A 21,174-nucleotide genomic window follows, 5' to 3' on the forward strand; every position below is an offset into this window, starting at 1 on the left:
GTTCCAAGTTGTTTGAATATGAGAAAATAGGGAAAAAATATTCCTTGCCCATCAGAAAGTGGGCTGTTATACTTGCAGAGTGATTTGTTTCCCTGCAGTGGTATTTATCATGTTGATAAAAGAGACCATGGATCTGAAAATGGGAAGATTTTTCCTGTTAATTTGAAACAACACCTATACAAGCTGCTGTGACATCAACATAATACCCTAAAGCCACAGCAGCTGAAAAGATTTATTTCCTGAGCCCTTCTGCAGCCACATTCTCTTTGCTTCTGACATTCTCAATTTGCAGGCTGCTGGTGATCCAATCTTCCTCATTCTGGCTCTATAATAAGGGTGTCAATGCAAGAAGAGAGAAAGTCATTATCTGATAGGCAGCAGACAAGATGAAAAGGCAGAATTTGCTGTCTTGGGGTAAAGGCCACCCTCTCTGCCTTGGAGGAGCTCCTCAAGGTCATGGGCAGCTTTTGTACCTGGGAGGATGTCCCACAGTCACTTTCAGCTGTGGGCATCAGATAAAACTGAGCCACAGTCAGGTCTGAAGCACACAGTCCCAGGTCTGAATAAGGTTTTAATTTTTTACTATAAATCAGTGAAAATTTTTAATTCTGATTGGAACATATATATGCAGTAATAAAGTTCAAGGAGTCTTTGAACTGCAGAAAGCTGCAGAGAAACTGAGTCTGAATTCACAGGTCCTGCCTGGTTAATGGCATTCGTGTGGGTTTGGATTATGCTGAGGTATCTCCCACAGCAGCAATGAACAGGCAAATTAGTTAAGTTTGTATAGGAAGATTTACCTCAAATTTAGAAATAATAACGAATATAATCTGTTTTGGGAACAGATGTCATTGGTTAAAATGTCATTGGTGCAGCAACTGACATGAAAAATTTATTTATTCATTATTTTTGTCAAATAACTATAAGTGTCAGTTCCAGAAGATAAGAAGATAAGAGGTAAAAGTTTGAAGCACTCGCTATAGAATTATTACTGAACATCCATTGTAGCTTAAGAGGCAGCCTAATTGTCTGTGTGGAAAGCAGAAAAGCCTAAAGAAAGGAGAACTCTATTTGAGAGAACCAAACATGCTCCTGGGCCTCCTGAACTGCAAATTCCTTTTCCCATACTATTTCTCTGGCTTTATAGAGGGGAATTTCCCAGACTGTTCTGGTCACTCATTTCTCAACTTCTCTACAAGAGAATAAGAGAAATACAAAAGGACAAATGACCTGCCCTGTTCTGAACATCCTCATCACTTCCTTTTAGTCCCACAATGAGATGACACCCTGGTATTTATCAAGCCCAAGTGAAGTTTCAGCCTTTCTCAGGATCCAATGGAATAGCTTTGAATCCAACAGAGACATTTCTTTTTAGTTAATTTTAAGGTTCATCTCCTGTGGGCCTTGTATTCAATGCGAGTAACATCCCTCTCCCCCTGACTGCAGGGATGCTCCTGTGATCCAAACCCTTTCCCAGCTTGTTTTTGTGCTACACCTCCCTTACTCCTTTCCTGTGCCACAGCAGTGCCATTTCTGCTGATTTCCAGAGATTTATTTCCCAGGGCAGCAGCAAGGGCAGAGTCCAACTGGTCACTTTTGGCCAGACTAAACCATCTGCAAACAGGAACTGTTCATAAAGACAGAATCAACAACATCTTGGATCATTCCACTGATTTAGTGTATCTGGGTGTTCTCAGCTCCTTCCTGACATCTATCACTCACTTTCCCTGGATAAAGAGACTGCATAATCCAAACGACTGAGAATGTAAGGATATCAGAAAAGTGCTTTAAATTGATTTGGTGTTTGAGATGCTTTGCTGCAATTATTTGAAGACCAAAGGGTTACAAAGGGTGCTATGCACCATCCTAAAGTGGCCTTCCCACTCTTCCTTCCCAGGCCTGTACCCTGTGCTAATGCAGTGCCTTTAAGGGTGCTGGGAGGTGCTGGATCCCCATCCCAAACAGTTTTACTGACCCAGGGGATACAAGGAATACTCTGTTCTGTCCATGTGCTTCAGCTCTAGTTCAGCACCAAGCCCACCCTGCCCTCAGGAAGGAGAATCCCAGGCTGCCAGGGATGAAGAGATGGATAATTCTAGACACAAAATCTTTCCAGAACTACACATCAGCACTCCTTGAGGAGCTGGTCATGTACTTTTCAGGCTGAGAAACAAAACCACTCCATGTCTCATCCTCTTCACCAATCATAAACATGAATTATCCTCTTTCTTAAGATGATACATTGGAAACAAGGGGAAGAGATTTGGTTATCTTAGCAGGATCCAGCTCTAAAATCATCTCAGAGCCCATCAATTCCAGAGGCTGTTGCAGCCTCACTAAAGCTGATTGTGCCTTCAGGACAAAAGGAAACAGAACAAGACCTCACCACCACCACCAAATTCAACTCAGTGTGGAGAGAAGAGACTCAGTCATGTGTAGGTGCTTCCCTTCTCTCTCATCTGAGGAACAAACAGGTGAAAGGCACTGAGGAGGAGAGAAGCCACTCCCAATAAAGGGTTCAATGTTGGGTGAGCCAAGCTCCCAGGACATGTCTGCAGGACATTTCACCCTGCCAGGGTCTGACCCAGCTGAAACTTCCCCATTACTTATGGCCAGGTTAGAAAGGGGTAGCTGTCCTTCAAAGACAGACTAGCAGGAGTGAGAAAGAATAATATGCACCCAAAAAGTCAGGCTCTTCTATACCCCCTCAGTTACTTTCCAGTTGGTTTGTTGAGATGCAGGAGCACTAAGATAATACAGTTTGATATTTAAGGGATTTTTCAAAGTGCTACTTTATTGTCTGACACTGAATGGACACTCCAGGCAATCTTGCACTGGTGCTCACTCTAAGGTCAGTGTTCTGCCAGCCCTGTGCCAGTTTTGCTGTTTCTTGTTACTTACACAGCTTCCATCGTGGATAAAAGCTGGGGTGTGTACACCCAACATAATTCCTATTTAGAGGATTAGATATAAAATATTCATATTTATGTATGTATTGTTTTTAATTTGCAATTTCATGGGAAAGGATACAATTTACCTCAAAACAAAAGCGTTAGCACTCTGTTAGTGGTGTTGTATTTAAGGGTTTCACCTACATTTGTAGATACTTCTATTTTGAAGGGAAACCCACTGCATTTTTATATGGAAAAATGTGCAGTTTATCAAAAGAAGATGGTTTTGGATAAGAAGAGAAAATTTATAATGTGTTTCTTTGCCACAAGTAATATAAACACATCTTTTGTCCCCCCTCAACATTCAAACCCAAAGAATTTATATCAACACAGCATCTCATTCTGCTGTTGTTTGTCACAGTAGTAAGTCAGTAGTAAAATCTGGAGGATCACACTCACAGTGTCAAACTGAAATGATGCCACAAGAGCAGTTTATCAAGTACATTTTGTGTTAAGAGCTGGGCTAAGGGGATTCATTCATTCCCTCTAATAAAAGCAATATTGCATTATAACTTGTCTATATGAGGGAATGGGTTCAGTTAGATTAAAAGCATAAAAACCCATAAGAAAAATGCTGGTGAGAAACAATAAAACAGACAAGGCTTGGGACAGCCAAGGAAGCCCTGAGAATGTGGTGGATAAATGGGGTGTCTTGAACTAAACCACACGACCTCAATACCAGTGCAGGAGAGGATTGTCTGTAAGAAGTCACTCGAAGCTGTTGAACTTCTATAAACCAAAACAGGTTAAAATGTCAATGTTCACACTGGGTAGCACCACAGGGATCTCCCAAATGGTCAAAGTGTGGCTATTCCAGCTGGCTTCCACAACTAGGAAAAAAAAAAAAAAAAAAGAGACAAATATCCTTAGCCAGGCCCTTCCTGTTTAGAGGATCATTCCAATTCTATCCCTAGTTTTTAAAGATCTGAAAGCATTCAGTGCAGTCTCCTTCCTCCCCACCTGACAGCAGTTTATCACCAATTCCATTTCAGTGCTGTTTGACATTAAATTGATGACCACAAGCCTGGCAGCGTTTGGGGCAACATCACCCCCCAGGCCCATGTTCTCATCATGCTGAAAACAAAGTTGATTCTTCTTTTACCTTTGCAAGTCAGCCAAATTACCAACAAATTACCTGCCACTACTTCCACTTCTGGTAAAAGAGGTGTTAATCCCAGGGTGTTAATCCCTGCAGCCAGGATTTATACTGCCACTGCTGTGATATTTGCATCTCTCAAAGGAAGAACTTGCAAAAATTTGAAAAAACAAGGGCTTGGAAAGCCAGTGAGGGTGTTGGACACATTACCAACAGAGATAGCTTAAAAATGTACAAATGAGAAACACAATTAAAATTTTGTAAAGTTTTGGGAATTTGAGTTCTGTCACAAGGGCCTTACCCTCCAAACATATCCCATACCTAAAACTTCTTTGCATTGAGTATTAAGTAGGACACTTGTCCATAACCTTTGATTTAATGCTACAGCATCAGTTTAATGCTCAGGAAATTCAGTCTTGGTTTTTGGCACAAGATACTTGGTAAAAGCTCAGCACATTTCTTGGCTGTCTGTCCTAAATGCCTATAAAGATCCTCAGCCAACAGTAAAGTGCTTCCAGAAAATTAACAAAACTCCACTATATGCTAATTGCCCTGGTTTCATGTGTATGTTTCTAGTTGGTTGTCTCAATCTCAAGCATCAGCCAATGATAACAAACACTGGCTTGGAGTCATTGTCTTTTTCTAAACTTATTGTGACTGCAAAACATCCAGTGGTGTCTCCCAAAGGAAAAGAGCAAACATAGCTGACAACTCTGTGATAAGATCTATCTTTGTAAACAGCACACCGCACTTCCTAAAACATACTCCACAGAATACTCAAAAAAGAAAATTTTGTTAGCCCTGATTTCAGCAGGAAATAAATTCTGTTTATGTTCAGCTGGCATATAGCCATATATAAAAATATACCCAGGCCAGAGTCGACAGCCAGACTTGGTATATGACATCTCCAGCAATTTTTTTGCATCAATAAAATTTTGGTTCACCGATGCTGAGCAGCTAATGGGAGGTTTTGTTTTAATTTGAGGTGAGAGGGGGATTCTATCTGCTAAAATCCCGAATGCTTTTTCCCGTAATTTCTTCTATTTACCTTCCCTCCATTAGCAATGCAATCTCCCATAAATACATCTCTGGGCAATTAATTCCCATGTCTAATCATGCTATCAATTGATTCTCTAAGGGAATATTATTGTTTAACTTTTGATACTGTCACTGTGGCTTGTCTCAAAAGGATGTTTGACTTGGCAATAAATTACTGGAGTTATTTTCCTTTAAGAAGATTTATTATTGAATTCAAATAATACATTTATAGATCTTCATTTCTTTTACCAGAGTAAAGCAATTGGGACCAAACAATCCCACTGTGGATGAGTCTCTTCCTGCACTACAAATCAGTTTTTTGGGATGCTGACTCTCCTCACAAACCAAAACAAGCCCTTGCCACAAAAGCAGGCTCCTGTGGTTCATTTTTGCCCAAAACATTCTCTGCAAAATCTTGGAGCCTTCTTTCACCCCTAACAACAGGAAGTCCCCTGTTCCTTTTGGAGTTCACCTTTTTGAATTTCCACTTTCCTCTTGGCCACTTCAGTTCTTTCAGCATCAGTCAGTTCATGGTACAAAGACCCTCGGTGGGAAGAAGCCACGGGAGTTATCGGTCACACAGCTCTGGCTCCAGCAGGATATTCCCAATAAACAGGGAAGCTACAGGCAGTGTTCCCTGGAGTCAGCTCCCGGCAGCCCCAGCAGCCGGGCTAATGAGGGGCTTTCCCAGGAGCAGGAGCTGGTGGCTTGTGTCTGAGGCTCTGTGGAGCCCCTGTGACAAGTGACACTTTTCTCTCTCTCTCTCTGCACAGCGATTGCCTCGAACCACAGCAGCACGTCCAGCGCCTTCCCCAGCCCCCGAGAGTACGGTGGTGACAGCAGCCTGCTGGTGTCGCCGCTGCTGGTGGCAGGGGTGGTCATTGGGCTGGTGCTCTTCCTGAGCTGTGCCACCATCGTGGTGGGCAGCCTGCGCAGGGACAGTCGGCTCGGGCACCCGCGCCGGGGAGCGGAGGCTGCGGACGGTAAGGGAGGGGGAATGCCTGGCTGCCAACGGGGCAGCAAGAGCGCCGGGATGGGATGGGATGGGATGGGATGGGATGGGATGGGATGGGATGGGATGGGATGGGATGGGATGGGATGGGATGGGATGGGATGGGATGGGATGGGATGGGATGGGATGGGATGGGATGGGATGGGATGGGATGGGATGGGATGGGATGGGATGGGATGGGATGGGATGGGATGGGATGGGATGGGATGGGATGGGATGGGATGGGATGGTGCACAGGCTGTGTAATGGCAGCTCTCTGCTGGGACTGGCTGCCCACAGTGCAGCCCACAGGTAATGGTGAACAGAACCAGCCAGTGCTGACAGCAGCTCCCAAACAGCTTATTTCCCTTGGTATGACATGAGATTTATTCTCTGTTGCATTTTCACATCCCCCTATAGCCTTGGTGCAGCATTTGCTGTAATTTCTATTTCTTGGAAAGGCAGAGCTGTTCTCATTTCAGCCGAGTGCATCAACCTACAACAATCACCGGGCAAGCACTGTCTGAGTGCAATAGTGAAACAGAACAACAGGGCACCCAAGTATCATTAAACTGTCACCATCATCAACAATGGCAGAAAAGAAGGAGATGTGGTGGTGGATTTTTGTTCCTTTATAGTTTGCTCCTGTTACACCCCGCCCACCCCCCACCCCCCCCCGCAGTGTCTGGTTTATTTAGGGTTTTATCCCAAGGTTTCCCCTCCCCAGTGCCTTTGTCCCTCTCTTCTGACCCTGCCCTGTATTAACCTGAGCCAATCCCTTTTCTGTGTCACCCCCTCTGCCCCCCAGATAAAAGTCAAGCAGGACCCTGCCCCCTCTCTCTCCAGTACCATCTGGAAGAATAAACACGCAAGAGAGCCTTCTCTAATTCGTCGTTCCGAGCCTCGTAGCCATAAAGACCACGGCCGCAGACACTGCTGGCATTCCGAGAGCGGTACTCCTGGCACTAGGGCTGGAGCTTTGAGCTCGCTGAGTCTCACCCAGTGTCATTACAACAGTCATCATCAGTAGAGAGGCAAAAAGGTGCCAAATCCTCCCCCTTAACCAAAATAAAACCCATAAAACAAGACCTACACGTAACAAAAAACCTTAAAGATAACTCAGGAATACCAAGGAGTTCATTTTAGAGTAGTGTTTTCAGCCCTTTGGGTTTTGCTGACAAGAAGCCACTTTGTCAAGGAAATGACAGAAGATTATTTCTATTTAGGGGAAAAAACAGTTTTAAAAGCTACTGTGTAATTCTTCAGACAGTAAAAATTCAAATGATAAATGGTGGAGCATCAACAACCACATCCTCTGTGAGCAAGCTCCTCTACCTGCAGTTTGTTATGGGTGCAGTTCTGTGCACATCATTGAGGGGTTTTTATTTATATAGAAAAGCCAAAAATAGTGAGCCACATAAAAATGCATTGGCTTAAATCTTGTTTTCACTGAGGTAAATTACATATCCATTAAAGTCAACTGAACTTCATTTAGTTATTTGGACCAAGAATTTTTCTGTCTAAGCTAAACAAATCTCCTAGGATCAGCTTGTCCCCATGGAGCAAGTAATAATTTCTTTTTTGGCTTTTCCAGAAATATTTATCCAGTTAAGTGAATAACATGTATATTTTGGTAATAAAATTTAGAGTCCAAAAGAATTGAAATGCAAACTCCCATGGCAACCTACAGAGGGAAAATAAAAACAAAATCCAGAAAACTAATGTCTACTATTACAGTATTATCAATTTTCCTAATTTTCAGCAGCTACACTGAGGATTAAATAGTTAAATCCAAACTGGAGTTGCCATTTGACCCAATATTTTGGCATGATAAAATACTGACCATTAAGCTTTAATCACTGTGTTTAAATCTACTACTCTGGGAATTTCATCTCATTGAAAAAGCCTAGAGCAGGCAAAAACAGAAAGGAAAATTTTCAAACTCCTAGTTAGAAATAACAATGCTAGAGAAATGGAAAAGAAAAGCATATTTGGGGAGATATTCAAAAGAATAATCCTAAACTAAATTGGGCTGCAAAACGTTACATGGACACACACACACAATTTATCCTCTAGCACAGAAAATAGCACTAAACTCTTAATATTTGTGGAGCTGGGGAGTTCTTGCATGGAAGCATTAAGAAATCCCTGGAGCAGGTAGCAGGATGATTTTTCCTTGCTGTTTTCCAGCTTTTCCCATTTTTGTCAGTGTTCACTGAGAACAGCATTTTCTCAGCAATCAAACACCTGCCCCTCCTTTTACTCTCTTCCCAGAACAGATAAATTTTCCAGGGCTGCAACTGCTGGGAAGTTCTGTTACCTCACAAAGATCCGAAGCTGCACACGGTAGAACCCACCCTCCTTTTCAGCCTTTGAGGCACAAGAAAAGCTTTGGAATTTCCATCTGCCTTGTAGGGCAGCACTAAAGGTACAGTCCCTGTGCCACAGCCTGAAACACCACAGTTCATCTACAGATGGTGTTCATTCACTCTTAAGGAAATAAGAATATCCTGCAAAACCTGATTGATCCAAAACTCCTCTGCCTCAGGAAGGGTTTGTTTTCTGATTTATGGCAGTGTTATAAAGAGTGACAGAGAATCCAGCCCAGAGGGGAAGTGCAGCCAATATAAATTCTTGTTTTGCAGCTCCAGATGGTTTCTCTCCCGGCGGCTCCTCTGCGGAGCTGAGATCCACCTGCACCGAGGAGTTTCCCCCAGCCTGTGATTTTGACTCCTATCTGGACATACTTTCTCAGGTGAACATCATGTATCCTGATCCACCTCCATGGTAAGTACTTGCCTGAGATTCTCAGGTTACAGTCCTGCTCTGGCAAAGCCCACTACAAAAATTCAGCTCACACAAACTCTGAATACAGACAGAACTTGTTCAGCTTGAGTGTAAGTTCAAGATTTCCTTAGCAGAATAAATAAATAAAGATGTGGACAGGAATTCTTGTTTGGTGATATTCACCTTAAAATTTATCATAGTGATGACACTAATGAAACACACAAGTAGAATTACTTAAAATCATCTTTCTTTGAAAGAAATGCATTTGCAAGTCAAAGTTTCAAAGTCAAAAGTACACACTTTTTCCGAGAACTTCCAAGTCACATTTATTACTGACCTTGAGAGTGTTCAGAGCAGAGGAAAGAGAAAAACAAAATTCCAGATATTATACAGCAGCTCCTAAATTGTGTGTCCACATTCACAGGGTACAGGAACAGCCTTGTGAGCCACAGGAGCTGCACTTTGGGCATCTCCTTCATGTGCCTCAGGCACCTTGAGGTTCAGAAATTAAGGAATTCAGTTACTCCGTCCAATGAACCAACAGAAATCATTTTAAGCAGACTATCATTTCAAGCTTTCTGTAGTGCTGTCTCTTACAAACAACAAAACCCTTTCTTTTTCTTTTTTTTCTTCCTTTTAAGGAGACTCTGTTTTGAGTTAAACCCCTGTAAGACCAGCCCTTTCCTGACTGTGATATAGAGAGACTGTGAGCACACCAGACATGGATCTTTGCTTTGTTTATTCTATGCATGTTCTACAAGCAGCCCATTATGTATTACCAGCTCATCCCATATAACAAATGGGCTTTTAGGGATTGTGTAAATATTTTAGCAGAAAGCTCACATGTGAAAAATTACTCTGAGCCTGGCATCTAAATGGGTAGAACTTCATATAAATCCACTCAGGAATTTAGACTGGATTTTGGGCCCACACCCACGAGTCTTTACTAATAAAAGGCAGCCAGCTGACACCCAAGCAAAACTCTGAGGGGGCAGTTGGCCAGATTCCTGAGAACAAACTGACAATATATTTCTTTAGCAGACAGACCATCAAAGACTATACCAAAGGATGCTTTCATTTCCATTTTGAAACAGGCACAGAGAAGATTTTTCCATCTCTGTGGAGTTGTGTTTGAAGGAGATATGAGTGACACAGGATAGCACAGATTATCCACGTTTTGCAGTAAATTCTGCAGTGGCCTCTGTAACAAGCCTAGCAAGGGTTGATTATCTTTTGTCCTATCTTTATGTGTCCCGCCACTGCCTCCTCCTGAGCAGTGACTCCCTGCTGGGCCGTGTCCCTGAGGATCCACTCTGCACACACTGGAAAACACTGCTCATCTCAGTAATTACAGCCCTGCATCACAAGTCCAGAGTAAAGATTATTGTTAATGGTTTGGCTGTTTTCTCACTGCTACTGCAGTTAAATATTTTAGAAAAATTAGCTTTGGAAAATCATCAAAATCTTAGCAAATTTTATGTCTTAGAAACACAACTTGGAGGGAAACTTCAGGGAAAGCAGATGGCTGAAAGCAAAGCTACATGGAGACTTTGAAACTTGCTATTAATGCATTCTCCAGACCACTGTAACTGTTCAGAAAAGCACTGGGTGAGAGGCACTGTCTGAATTACTACATTATGTAAAGCCTGAAAAATTCCTGTACATCTCCCTTTATATTCTCCTGCATGGCATAACACTGCAGTGTCTATTTTTAATTAGTAGAGCATGGAGATTATTTGAAAGCTGACTGTCAGACGTAGCCTGGAAGCAGAAACAAGACATGCCTGACCTTGTGCATTTAAAATACTAACTCCCTGGGATCAATCTCATTGCATATGATAGTATTTTGAAGAGTGGGTTTACTGGAACATAGCACTGCCTAAATGAATGTAATTCCTCTCCTAATTCCTGGAGGGCAAGATGTAATTTAAAGCTAAACTAGCATGGCCAAAAGCTAGTAATGCAGCTGTGGCATCAGCAGAACAGAAGTGAAGAGCAGCAAGGAAAGCAACTGCACTGGTAAATAACTCTTAACAATCTTTGAAGTGAGAGAAAGCACTGGGTGCTGCCAGGATAATTTCCTTTATCCACCTGGTGCTGGCAGAGCCTGCAAGGCCACCTGCATTCCAGCAGCCAGCCAGGAGTGTGCAGCCCAGGGCTCCTCACACAATCCTGCCAGTCCACACTCCAGAAATGGTTTCAGTAGAAAGCACAACACCTTTATCTGGCCAAGGGGTGGTCAAGAATGTTTTAGTTAGATTTTATAGCTGAGCTTTAAACCCCAAAATGAATGGAAAAGGGATTTAAGGGGAAAGCTGATGAAACACAGAGTCCCCCGGCTGAAGGAGAGCTCCTTGTTCAGGCCTGCCTACTCCCAACTCTCCAGCTGGAAGTCAAATAATGCTGTTTATATAAAACACTATTTACAGAAAAAAAAATTGGTTAATTAATCTATGAAAAATGCCTTGGAATATTAATATTTGCTCTGATCTCTAAATCACAAGTTTCGTTGGAGACTCAGTCTGATTAGCCCCACAGACACTTCCACTACCTCCTTTCTTGCATTAGATTTAGAGGGGTGCCAGGCATGGAATTTTGTCATTAGCCTGCTCTAGTTGCAGGGTGGTTACCCAGAAAAGCCATTTGGTCAATTTGTTTTGACAGCCCAAAATATACAGTGCTGCTACCCATAAACATCCCTTTAGGACAGTTAATGGCTTTTTAATGAATCTCAGATCTGTGCTAGCATCTGTCACATTGATTTTATATGAGGTGTAGATGGGAAATATAAAAACAAAATACAGAGGGTATGAACCAAACAGTTTCAGAATATGAGAGGTTTGTATTTCAGAGCTATTTCTGATGTATAAAGATACTTGCAGCAGGGCTGGAAGTTAATGTTTCACGGTCTGTGTCACCAGACATGGCAAGGCCTTTGTTTCTAAGAAATTCAGTCTGAGAAAGGTGATCCATGTGATCTCCCAACAATTCTAAACCACAGAACTCTAATCCCTCCAAATGAGCAAACTGAACACATCCAACCAGGACAGAATACAAGCACTATCCCCTGCCACACCTTACCTATCGTCATGGTCAACATGACATGGAAAGGAACACTGGAAAGCCTGGAAATCCAATATTTTCCATTTTGTTCAACATTCACTGTGCTGGTGTGAGTAAAATCACGCTGTTGACACTGTGGGGATGAAACCTTTAGAGACAGAAATCATGAACTCATGTTCACTGTGCTGAGTTCTTTGTAACACACACTTCTAGTGAGCATCGCTAATTATCTTCTTACAAATATGTAGGAAGAAAGCTGGTTAAAAATAAGTTGAGCTCACATGTTTGAAATTGTTTGAATTACAGTACCAACCAAAGTCCAAGTAAATTAAAAACTATTACATTTTCTTTAGGAGAGTCAATAAAATCCAAGCAAGGAGATGTCACAGCAGGAAAGGAATTTTATCAGCTTCTCACCTTGTGGCCAGGGAAAATGCATCTCACCCCACTGCATAAGTGTTTTTTCATCCTTAGTGATTGGATATTAATGGTATGTACAGAGCTTTAGGCAACCAAGATTATTGCCTTTTACATCTGAGACTCGTGAGTGTGCAACACAGAACATCCCTGAGGAACGACTGCCAGGAGGATGCAGGGATTTACCTTCAGGAATGGTTTTAATGGAGGCCACAGAAGCCCTCTCCATGCTTCACACAGAATGTTCCCCACAGGGCACATGAAGATAAAAAACATTCAGGCCCCTCTACCCCAGTATTCATATAAAATCACGTTGTGTGAGGGTTTGTTTGTGGGCTCGCTCTTCCTCAGCTGCTCACCCTGCCTAATCTACATAGGATCTGTTCCAGGGAAAATTGTCTTGTTTAGGCTTGATAAGTCCCAGCATTCTCAATAACCATGTTCAGGTCACATTATTTAAATGGGCAAATCAATTTAAAAATTACTTTAAAATGGTAAAAAAAAATGCTCCTGTCTTAAAGTCAGGCACTAATTTCCCTTTAAATATATATTTTTTAAAGCCTACTTAAAGAACCTTCCTTTTTAAAACATTCTTTTCCATCCCCCACTTCTGAAGATGCAAGTTAGCCAAGCCAGCCTCCTGGATTTTCTTGAAAGGCAGAATTAGGCTTGCAGGGAACAGACATGAAATCTTGCTATATCTGCTGCATTCCTTTCCAGGCTGTTTTCCTGAGAGCAAACCAGGTGAGGAGCTTTTGCCACATTACAATGACAGCTGGCAAAGCATGAGATGGACATTTGGGGTTAGGTTCAGCTCTTCTTTCAATATCCCCACTGAGATTTTCAGTTAGTAAGGTAAAAAATGTCACTGGAAATATGACAGGCTTATAATCCATTAGATATCATGACATGAGTTAAAACTCTCAGTTCCTTTAACTCCAAATTCCAAACAATCTAAAGCCCTTCCTTCACATCCCAGTGCTATTCCTCATCAGTATTAGGGATAGAAACAAGTAAAATCTTAATTATTCTGGCAACTTTCTTATTTCAAGCTTAACTTTGTTTACAGCCATTTTATGAGAGTTTCTTTCTGCAGCATTTCCATTCCTCTTAAATATCCACACCTTCCTCTTTTTTTCTTGTCTTTGTAGCCAAAAATGGTCTCACACCTCATGCTGCATGTTGGGAGGCTGAGGCACAAAATTTCCTTGGCTTTCAGTCATCAAAAATATCTGTGGGGAGGTTGCACCTTCTGCCCAGCCTCTCTTTTCACCTGCCCCAGTTCCACCCTGGAGGTGCAAATTATTGCTGCATGAAAACCCTGCAGCAGTGAAAGCAGCAACACCTGATGGAAGGGCAGCACCAAGGATTTCTGACCAGAAGTCTACAGGGCCATGCAGAGCAACCACAACTGAAAGCTGTCAAATCTTTGATGAGTGTGCTTAAAAAACAAAGAGTATTTATCTCTGATTTCCCAGTTGTCAGACTTTCTGTTGCATATTGCAGCCAGTATTTCCTTCACCTGCTCAGAGTTCATTCCTGGAATAATTAAAGCAAAGTCCTTTCTAGGAATATGATCCTAACACTTGTCAAATGGAAAACTTCCTCAAACATCAGCAGGTTCTGGTGACATGCAAGAATTGGTGGTGTTGTTTAGAGTCCTGTGTGTGGATTAACTCCATGGCTTGAGAAGATATAAATTTTTATTTATCTTAACAGATGCTTGTTACTCAATCAGTGCTGTATAATTGTTACAGAAATCCAGAGGTCAAACACTGATGATGATCAAGTAGTTCTTACTATGTATAAAATCAATGCCAGGCTGTATTATATGAAATCTTCATCCTACAATGACTTGTTTTATTTAAAACATTTATTTCAATCATTTAAAGCTGCACAATTACAATGAAACTGCATTCTATTGGTTTCAAATGTTATCTACGTTCTCATGAAAACAGTTTACACTGAATTTCATTTTTCCTCTGGAATATTTATCCATTCAAGTCAAAACTTCCTCAAGATTATCTTGACATAGAGTGGAGAACAAAGATGCAGCCTTTTAGTGCTCAATAACTCAAATAGTTCTGTTGTAGTTGTGAGGAATTGGAAATTCCAGAAATAACTATGAACAGAAAAAAAGACAGAAAAAAACCTATATTCCACCTTTCCTGTCTCTTCAATAGTTAACTTACCTAAGCCCCAGATGTTTTCTTAAACAATACCTTGGGTTACATTTTTTACTATTTAAAAATATGTATATAATTAGAATCTCAAGTGGAAAGTGTCAGGATCAAAAATAAACCTAGGAAAACATCCTGACTCATGATATATGTCATAAGAGGAGCGGTTCTGTCAAAACTTATACATTTCCTCATGGCAATAATTAATCACCAAAGAAAATATGTACTCTAGGAAAACACACCACAAAGGAAACATGGAGAGATTTCCAGGCTGCTCTCCTGCAAACTTGGCTGTGAGCAAATTGTGCCATCACAGAGGGCAGAGTTCAGCATCATCAGCTCAACTGCCTACACGGGCATCAAACATCATTATTTTTTTTTCATCTGAACCTTCTTATGGAGAGTTACAGCACAAATGTGCCAATTTCAGCTTTTCTGTTAGGTAAGAACATTATCTAAACATCCCTTGTGCTGTTTCATCACAGCTCTAACCTGTCAGCACGTGGATGTCCAGATTCAGGGGTTCTGTTTGCCATTATCAAAAGAACACAGCAGGTCAGCAGCAAAATGGAAACAGTGCCACAGGAGCAATTTTAGCAGAGTCAGAACACATAACAAATGAACAAAGTGAACCACGAAACATCTACTGCACAAAGAATTCTCCATTCCCAGCTCTGCCTTTTTTCACTTGTTTTCATCTTCAAAAGCTCTGTCAGCAGAACCTTCTTCCTGCCCCAGAGAGGGGCTCTTGATTTATGAATGACAGCCAGTTAAAGAAGCTCTTTGGGGGTTCTCTGGCAACAAACCCATCCCAATACTTACTGCAACAAGACCCAACAAATTCACAAAGTTATTGCCACTCCTGCCACGCTCTGAGTCAACAAGGTCATCTAGAAGAGCTGCTGCCATTTTTGAGTACCATTCCCCTCTCTGCAGATTATATTTACCTGCAGTAGGATGCTCACAGCCATCAGCCTTCCTTGCTTTTTCCAGGGAAATTATTCTTTTAAAACTCAATCGTGTGTCTTCAACAGCAGTGCAGGTATTATATTTAAAAACAAGGCCCAAACCCATGCAGACAGGAGCACATTTCATGATCAGTAACCCCTTCCTTCTCATCATTGCCTGCTCATACTGAACCTCCAGATAATAGAAGTTTTGGAAAGCAGTGGATTAAAGTGGATTCACCTCAAGTACTGCAGCCAAGGATGTTTTCAGGGCTGGTATCCACAAGATGCAGTGTAATGAGTTCCTGCGCTCCATTATTCATGTTATGGTAACACAACACTTTCCAAAAGCATTTGCTTTCCTATCTAAAAGGATTTTCCTGTAACTGCTGTAGTGAACTTCAAGCCTGAGCTACTTTTTACATGTCCAATATCTGCATAGAAGTGAATCTGACAGATAAAATATAACTATTGTGCTGGGTTTTGTAAAAGATGAACAAGTATCTTTGTTTTTCCACTTCATGGTCCTGCATTGTCAGTTGCAAAACATATGTATATGTAAATATATATACAAACATATAAATATACCTATACACACATGTGTATAGGTACACAAATGTGTGTGTGTACACACACACACATTACACCCCTCTTTGTGGGTATCACTGCCTTAGCAGCTCCTGAGGTTGCAATTTGATAATTTCTGCCTGTGAGCTGCAGTCTCAGACCTCCTCTCTTCCTCTAGCTCTTCCATTTCCACTTCTCTGGTATTCCTGGTGCCTCCCCCACAAAACTGGGAGCTTCTGACTGAGGCAGCCAAACCAGGAGAAATCTGGCCCAGAGAAAACTCACACATAAAATACAAAATAAAAAACCAAAACAAAACAAACCTCCCAACCTCCCCCCGCCACCACCACCCCCAAATCCTTTTGCCTATTTAGCTCTAGATTGGGGATCAAGGTTTGCCTTTATTTTAAAATGACAGGAAGGTTTTAGTCCAGCATCATTCACATCAATACTTTCTAATCAATACTTTCTAATCACCTGCAATAAATTATTGCTATTGCTTTTTTTTCTAAGTAATCCTTCAAATCTTTTGAGGAATGGTTTTTTAACCACCACCATACATGGACAGTGAATGCCTGTCCAACTGGGTATTATTTCTTACAATACTTGTTTAGATTCCCTAATAAAAAAGACCTTGTAAAGTCATATAAGTTTACATATTAAAGTCACCTTGAAGGAGAGACTGCAAAATAAAATTCATGCTTGTAGAGTTAATATGGATTGTTTATCCTACAGGAATGCCTCCATAGCAGCAGTTAGAAAGCACAGCCAAAGTACTAAAGCTGTTAAACAGGGGGGAGAAAAATACACATCACAAAACAAACAAAGAAAAACAAATCCCCCAAACATAAACAACAACAAAAATACATTTAAAAACCCCCACAAAACACTCGCCAATGAAGGAAAAAATACAAAGTTGAAGTCTCTTTTATGACCTTAATTCATGTCCATTCTGCCCTCACCACAGAGTGCTAGGAACCTTATCTGCAGAAACAGAGCAGGAGCTGTTTGCAATGTCAGCTCTGCAAGTAAAGGTCCCCGATATCCTGATGCATAGAAAAGAACACAGGAAATGAACATCAAGATCATAAATTGATAACAAAATACAAGTTGTTAAAAAAAAACGCAAAACAACCCACAACAACTTGAATTATTTGGAATTCTCTCCACGGCCACAACAATCTGTAGGCACAGCTGTGAAGCTGCCAAAAAGCTGTTTAATTCAAAGTCTGGCATGTATTTTTCACTACCTCACTCAATTTTTAAAATGTGCTCTTAATTGCCAAAAGTGAGGGGGAAGAATGTTACTTGCTTTTGGTGAAAAAGAGATAATTATTTTTATCCATCATGTGTATGAAGGATAAAGTGCTCTAACACAAATATATTAATATTTGGAACTAAACACTAAAATGCCAACTCTTCAATACCATAATTCACACCCATTTACTGGACCCTTAAAAGTCTGCTTCCCAAGGGACCATTTCCCTGTTTATCCCAGCCAGCAATTCAGTTCTACAAAGCTGAGCTGTGGTCCAGGAAAGGCATTAAATTAAAGCCAAGGCAGAGGAATCATCTGCAGATGATCAGGTAACAGCAGCAAGAAACAGTTCCCACCGTGCTCATTTCTCCTTTAGGTCAGTGGCAGATTTCCCAGAAGCAGGAGACAGAGAAGCTTCTTCCCTTTTGTGTCTTGGCAGAAGGATTCCAAATTTTCCATCTTGAAACTCACATTACTGTGGGCTTTTCTGAATGGAAACTTTTCCCCTGTGCTTACAGACCCAGTAAGTGCTCTCTGTTAGCCTGATTAAGTCAGTCAAAACCTGAGGAGAGATTTTAAATAAATTCACTGGGCTTTAGGTCAGCAAAATGTAAATTAAGTAAAGATGCAGCTCATAGGTATCCTGCAAGAAGTGGCTGTTCCTTTACCCCTATGGAGCTCAACAAGAGTTGAGGACATCAGGTCCTCAATATCTGACTGAGGTCTAAGAACTTTTCAAAGACTACCACGTACGTTTGAAAGCTTCAGTGTATTCAGTGGAGGCTGGAGTGACACCTTTTCCACATGCTGTAAAAAAACCAATTCTACTTCCTAACATGCTGGGACTTTTCTGAAATATCTACCAGCCCTATTCAGGGTTTCCAGAACAGACTTGCATTCTTAAATATTATTTTCTGATGGGGAAATCAAACTTTTCTTGTCTGAATTTAAAGCCATTGTCCTGATGAATATACAAGTAAGGTGAAATGGAAGTAAAAATAAAAACACCCATGGATATTTGAGTTTAGTTATGTAGCGCTCTGATTTCACTTTCCTACCTCTCCCTTCCCCACAAGAACCATTTCCATCACCCAGACTGGGCTTTGGGAGCTTGGTTTAGCCTGGCAGTAACAGGTACAGGGGCACAACGTGTGCCTGCAGTCTGCTGAGATGACACATGCTCAATATCCCAATTTGCAGGAAATATCCCAGATCTTAATGGCTTGGCAGTCAGTGTGGCTGAGGAAATAGGTTCTTAGTTTGTCTGGCTCCAGCAGAAATGTTTTTCAGGTTAAGTCAGTAGGGAAAGGGTTTTGGTGTTTTTTAGCAGGAAACATTCCCTTCATCGGGACTGGATTTAAAATTACCCTGGAATGGTTAAAGAGCAGCCACAAAGCAGGTCTAGTATTTAAGATCATGATGTTGTGACTCTTTCATGGCTCTTGCCTGCTGCCAGGGAGCACAGAGCAGAGTGAGGAGGGAACAGTTTCCCTGGCACCAGCCCAGTGGCACAGGCAGAACCACAAAGCCTGGGTGCACCTGAGCTGGCTCCCCATGGAAACCCCACCAACCCAGCTGCCCTGCATTCCTGCTCTCAGCAGTCCCAGAGTGACCAGCACGACTCTGTGCAGCTTATCCAGCACAGCTCTGCAGCTCAGCAAGGAATCCTGCAGCCCCTGGCAGCACACACCTTCCCCCAGCCTGCCCACCCAGGCAGTGCTGGTGGAGCCCCAGACCTGCAGCAGGACAGCACAGAGGAATATCTGCTAGAGACCATCACCAGCCCTCCATACCTCATTTCACAACTGAAGCAGCAACACCACCTCCCTTCCCGCAGGTTTCTCTAACCTGGCTCTTACAGGCAGGTGAGAGCAGGAATGAGCCCTAGCTGCACTGCACTTATGGTGAGCACCTCTGGGATTATCTCTGGGTGGTTTTAAGTGTTATATTCTTGAGTGTCTGACATGGCAGGGTCAGCAAGGATGTGGGCTGAGGAACGAATAACCAGACACTTATTTTCTTCTCACTTCACTTGCCTCTGTTATGCTGAAATAATGTACTGTGGCATTTTTCCCAGGAATCTAATGAATATTTCTTTTTTTCTTTCAGCTACGATGAATGTGTGGGACCAGGAGCAACACAAATATATATTCCCACAGATGATCCCCCCCCATATTCCCTTACGGACCCTTGCCAAAGAAATGAAATGCCTACAAATATCTGTATCAGCCAGGAAGAGGAAGCAGCATCTGGGACTGCAGGATGGGCTGCACACTCTGCAGTGAGGCTGCAGGACTTGCAGCAGCCCAGCTCGGCCATCGCGGTGATCTCCCAGTGCTGCTCCCCCGTGCGGGACAGCGGCGTGTGAGCACAGCCTGCTCCAGCAGAGACACGGAACACGCTCCCACAGCCACCGGATCCCAAATCACACCACTGAAAGTGGCTCTTTCCTTCGACTCTTCCCAAGAACTCACACCAGTGGAAGAATCAAACCTCTGGAAGTTTTATCAATTTTATATCGTTAAACAGGGATACAATGGGATTTTTTTTTACAGTGGATTTTGCAAGTATACCTAAAATTCCCTGTTTGTTTCAAAGTGTTCCATGGCATCACACAGCATCGAAGAGCAGCAGAGACAAGCAGTGCATCTGACCTTATAGAAGCACTGCAAAACCCATTGAAATCAGCCACTCATAATGAAGATAAATGTTATCCAGTCAAGGTTACTTGTTGGTTTTATGATACTTTGCATGGTTTAGAACAGAAGGAAAAAGAAGACCATTTTGTTGTCATTGTGGGTGTCACTAGTACGTCTTGTTCAGTGTATTGAAAACAAAGCATTTTTAAATAACTCTTTGTCTATCTATCTATGTGTTTCAGTAGGCAAAGCACTGCCTAAAAAAATTATCAGTACCATGTAGAAGCAAAAGAAAAAAAAAATTTAAATATTCACATTATTCATTGTTCCCAGGCTTTCCTGGCCATTGCAAAGCCTGCTGCAAGTCTTCCTCAAAAGAAACCATCCCCAAATGGTGGAGGGGTGGCAGTGGGTCCCCAAAGTGCAGCTGGCTTTACCTGCAGAAGCCGCAGCACAGCGGTGTAGGCTGCAGCTGTACATCCTTCACGGGCCTTGCTGCAGCCAAGGGAAGGGCACAGGAATCCTAGAGGATGCTTCAGGCCAATTCCCACACACGGCTGCATTTCCAGGCACAAAGCAGTTTCTCCATGAGGAGCCTGGGTGTTACCGTGTGACCCCCGTTGAAAAGAACAGGGCATATGCCTTTATTAATATTCAGCTCTTTATTAAAGTGATCAGCTCATTATTAAAATCATCAGCAGGATTGCAAAGTCCGATCGGAGTTTTCCACACTACTGCAGCCATCTGAAGGAGCAGGTGCTGTCCCAGTGGATGCTGAGTCCTTGTTCCCATAGAAACAGCTGGCAGTTCTCTCTGGTCAACCATCAGAAGGCAGAGCACTGGCAGTCAGCTCTTTGCCCTCAGGGAAAAGTTTCAAGAGTTTCCCATTCTCTGCATCAGTCAGCTCAGCTGGCCGGTTCCCATTCCATTCAGGCTCCTCACAGGTCATGGCCAATCTTCAAACCAGGCCAGGAGGTGCACCCACTCCCCGCTCAGCCAGGGCACTATCCCATTCTCTTCTGACGAATCCAGCTTCCTGTCCCGGGGTGCAGTATCCCCCAAAAAAACCTCCCAGGATCCACGGGGGCGGCCCTGCCCTATCTGCATATCCAAATGCATATGCATTTGTCCTGGTCATAGCCGAAGTTACTCTTGCTAAATGAGGTAGTTACAAAGGACAATAGGGCTATCTAGGTGTGGGCAGCTTCTTTTCACATTTCAATTAGGTAGGGAAAAGTTG

General features: G+C 42.3%; 1 protein-coding gene across 1 annotated transcript in view; it reads left to right on the forward strand.

Moving 5' to 3' along the window:
- BEAN1 (brain expressed associated with NEDD4 1) overlaps positions 1–20,546 on the forward strand; it is a 54,859-nt gene extending 34,313 nt beyond the window's left edge. Inside the window, exons 3-5 of the mRNA XM_063410705.1 lie at positions 5,859–6,068; positions 8,722–8,863; positions 19,405–20,546. Of these exons, the coding sequence (XP_063266775.1) occupies positions 5,859–6,068; positions 8,722–8,863; positions 19,405–19,663 (611 nt within the window). The 3' untranslated portion in view covers positions 19,664–20,546. The remainder of the gene's footprint in view (positions 1–5,858; positions 6,069–8,721; positions 8,864–19,404) is intronic.
- The last annotated feature ends 628 nt before the right edge of the window (positions 20,547–21,174 follow it).

This window comes from Prinia subflava, chromosome 13, assembly GCF_021018805.1.
Source record: "Prinia subflava isolate CZ2003 ecotype Zambia chromosome 13, Cam_Psub_1.2, whole genome shotgun sequence".
NCBI classification, from domain to species: Eukaryota; Metazoa; Chordata; class Aves; order Passeriformes; family Cisticolidae; genus Prinia; species Prinia subflava.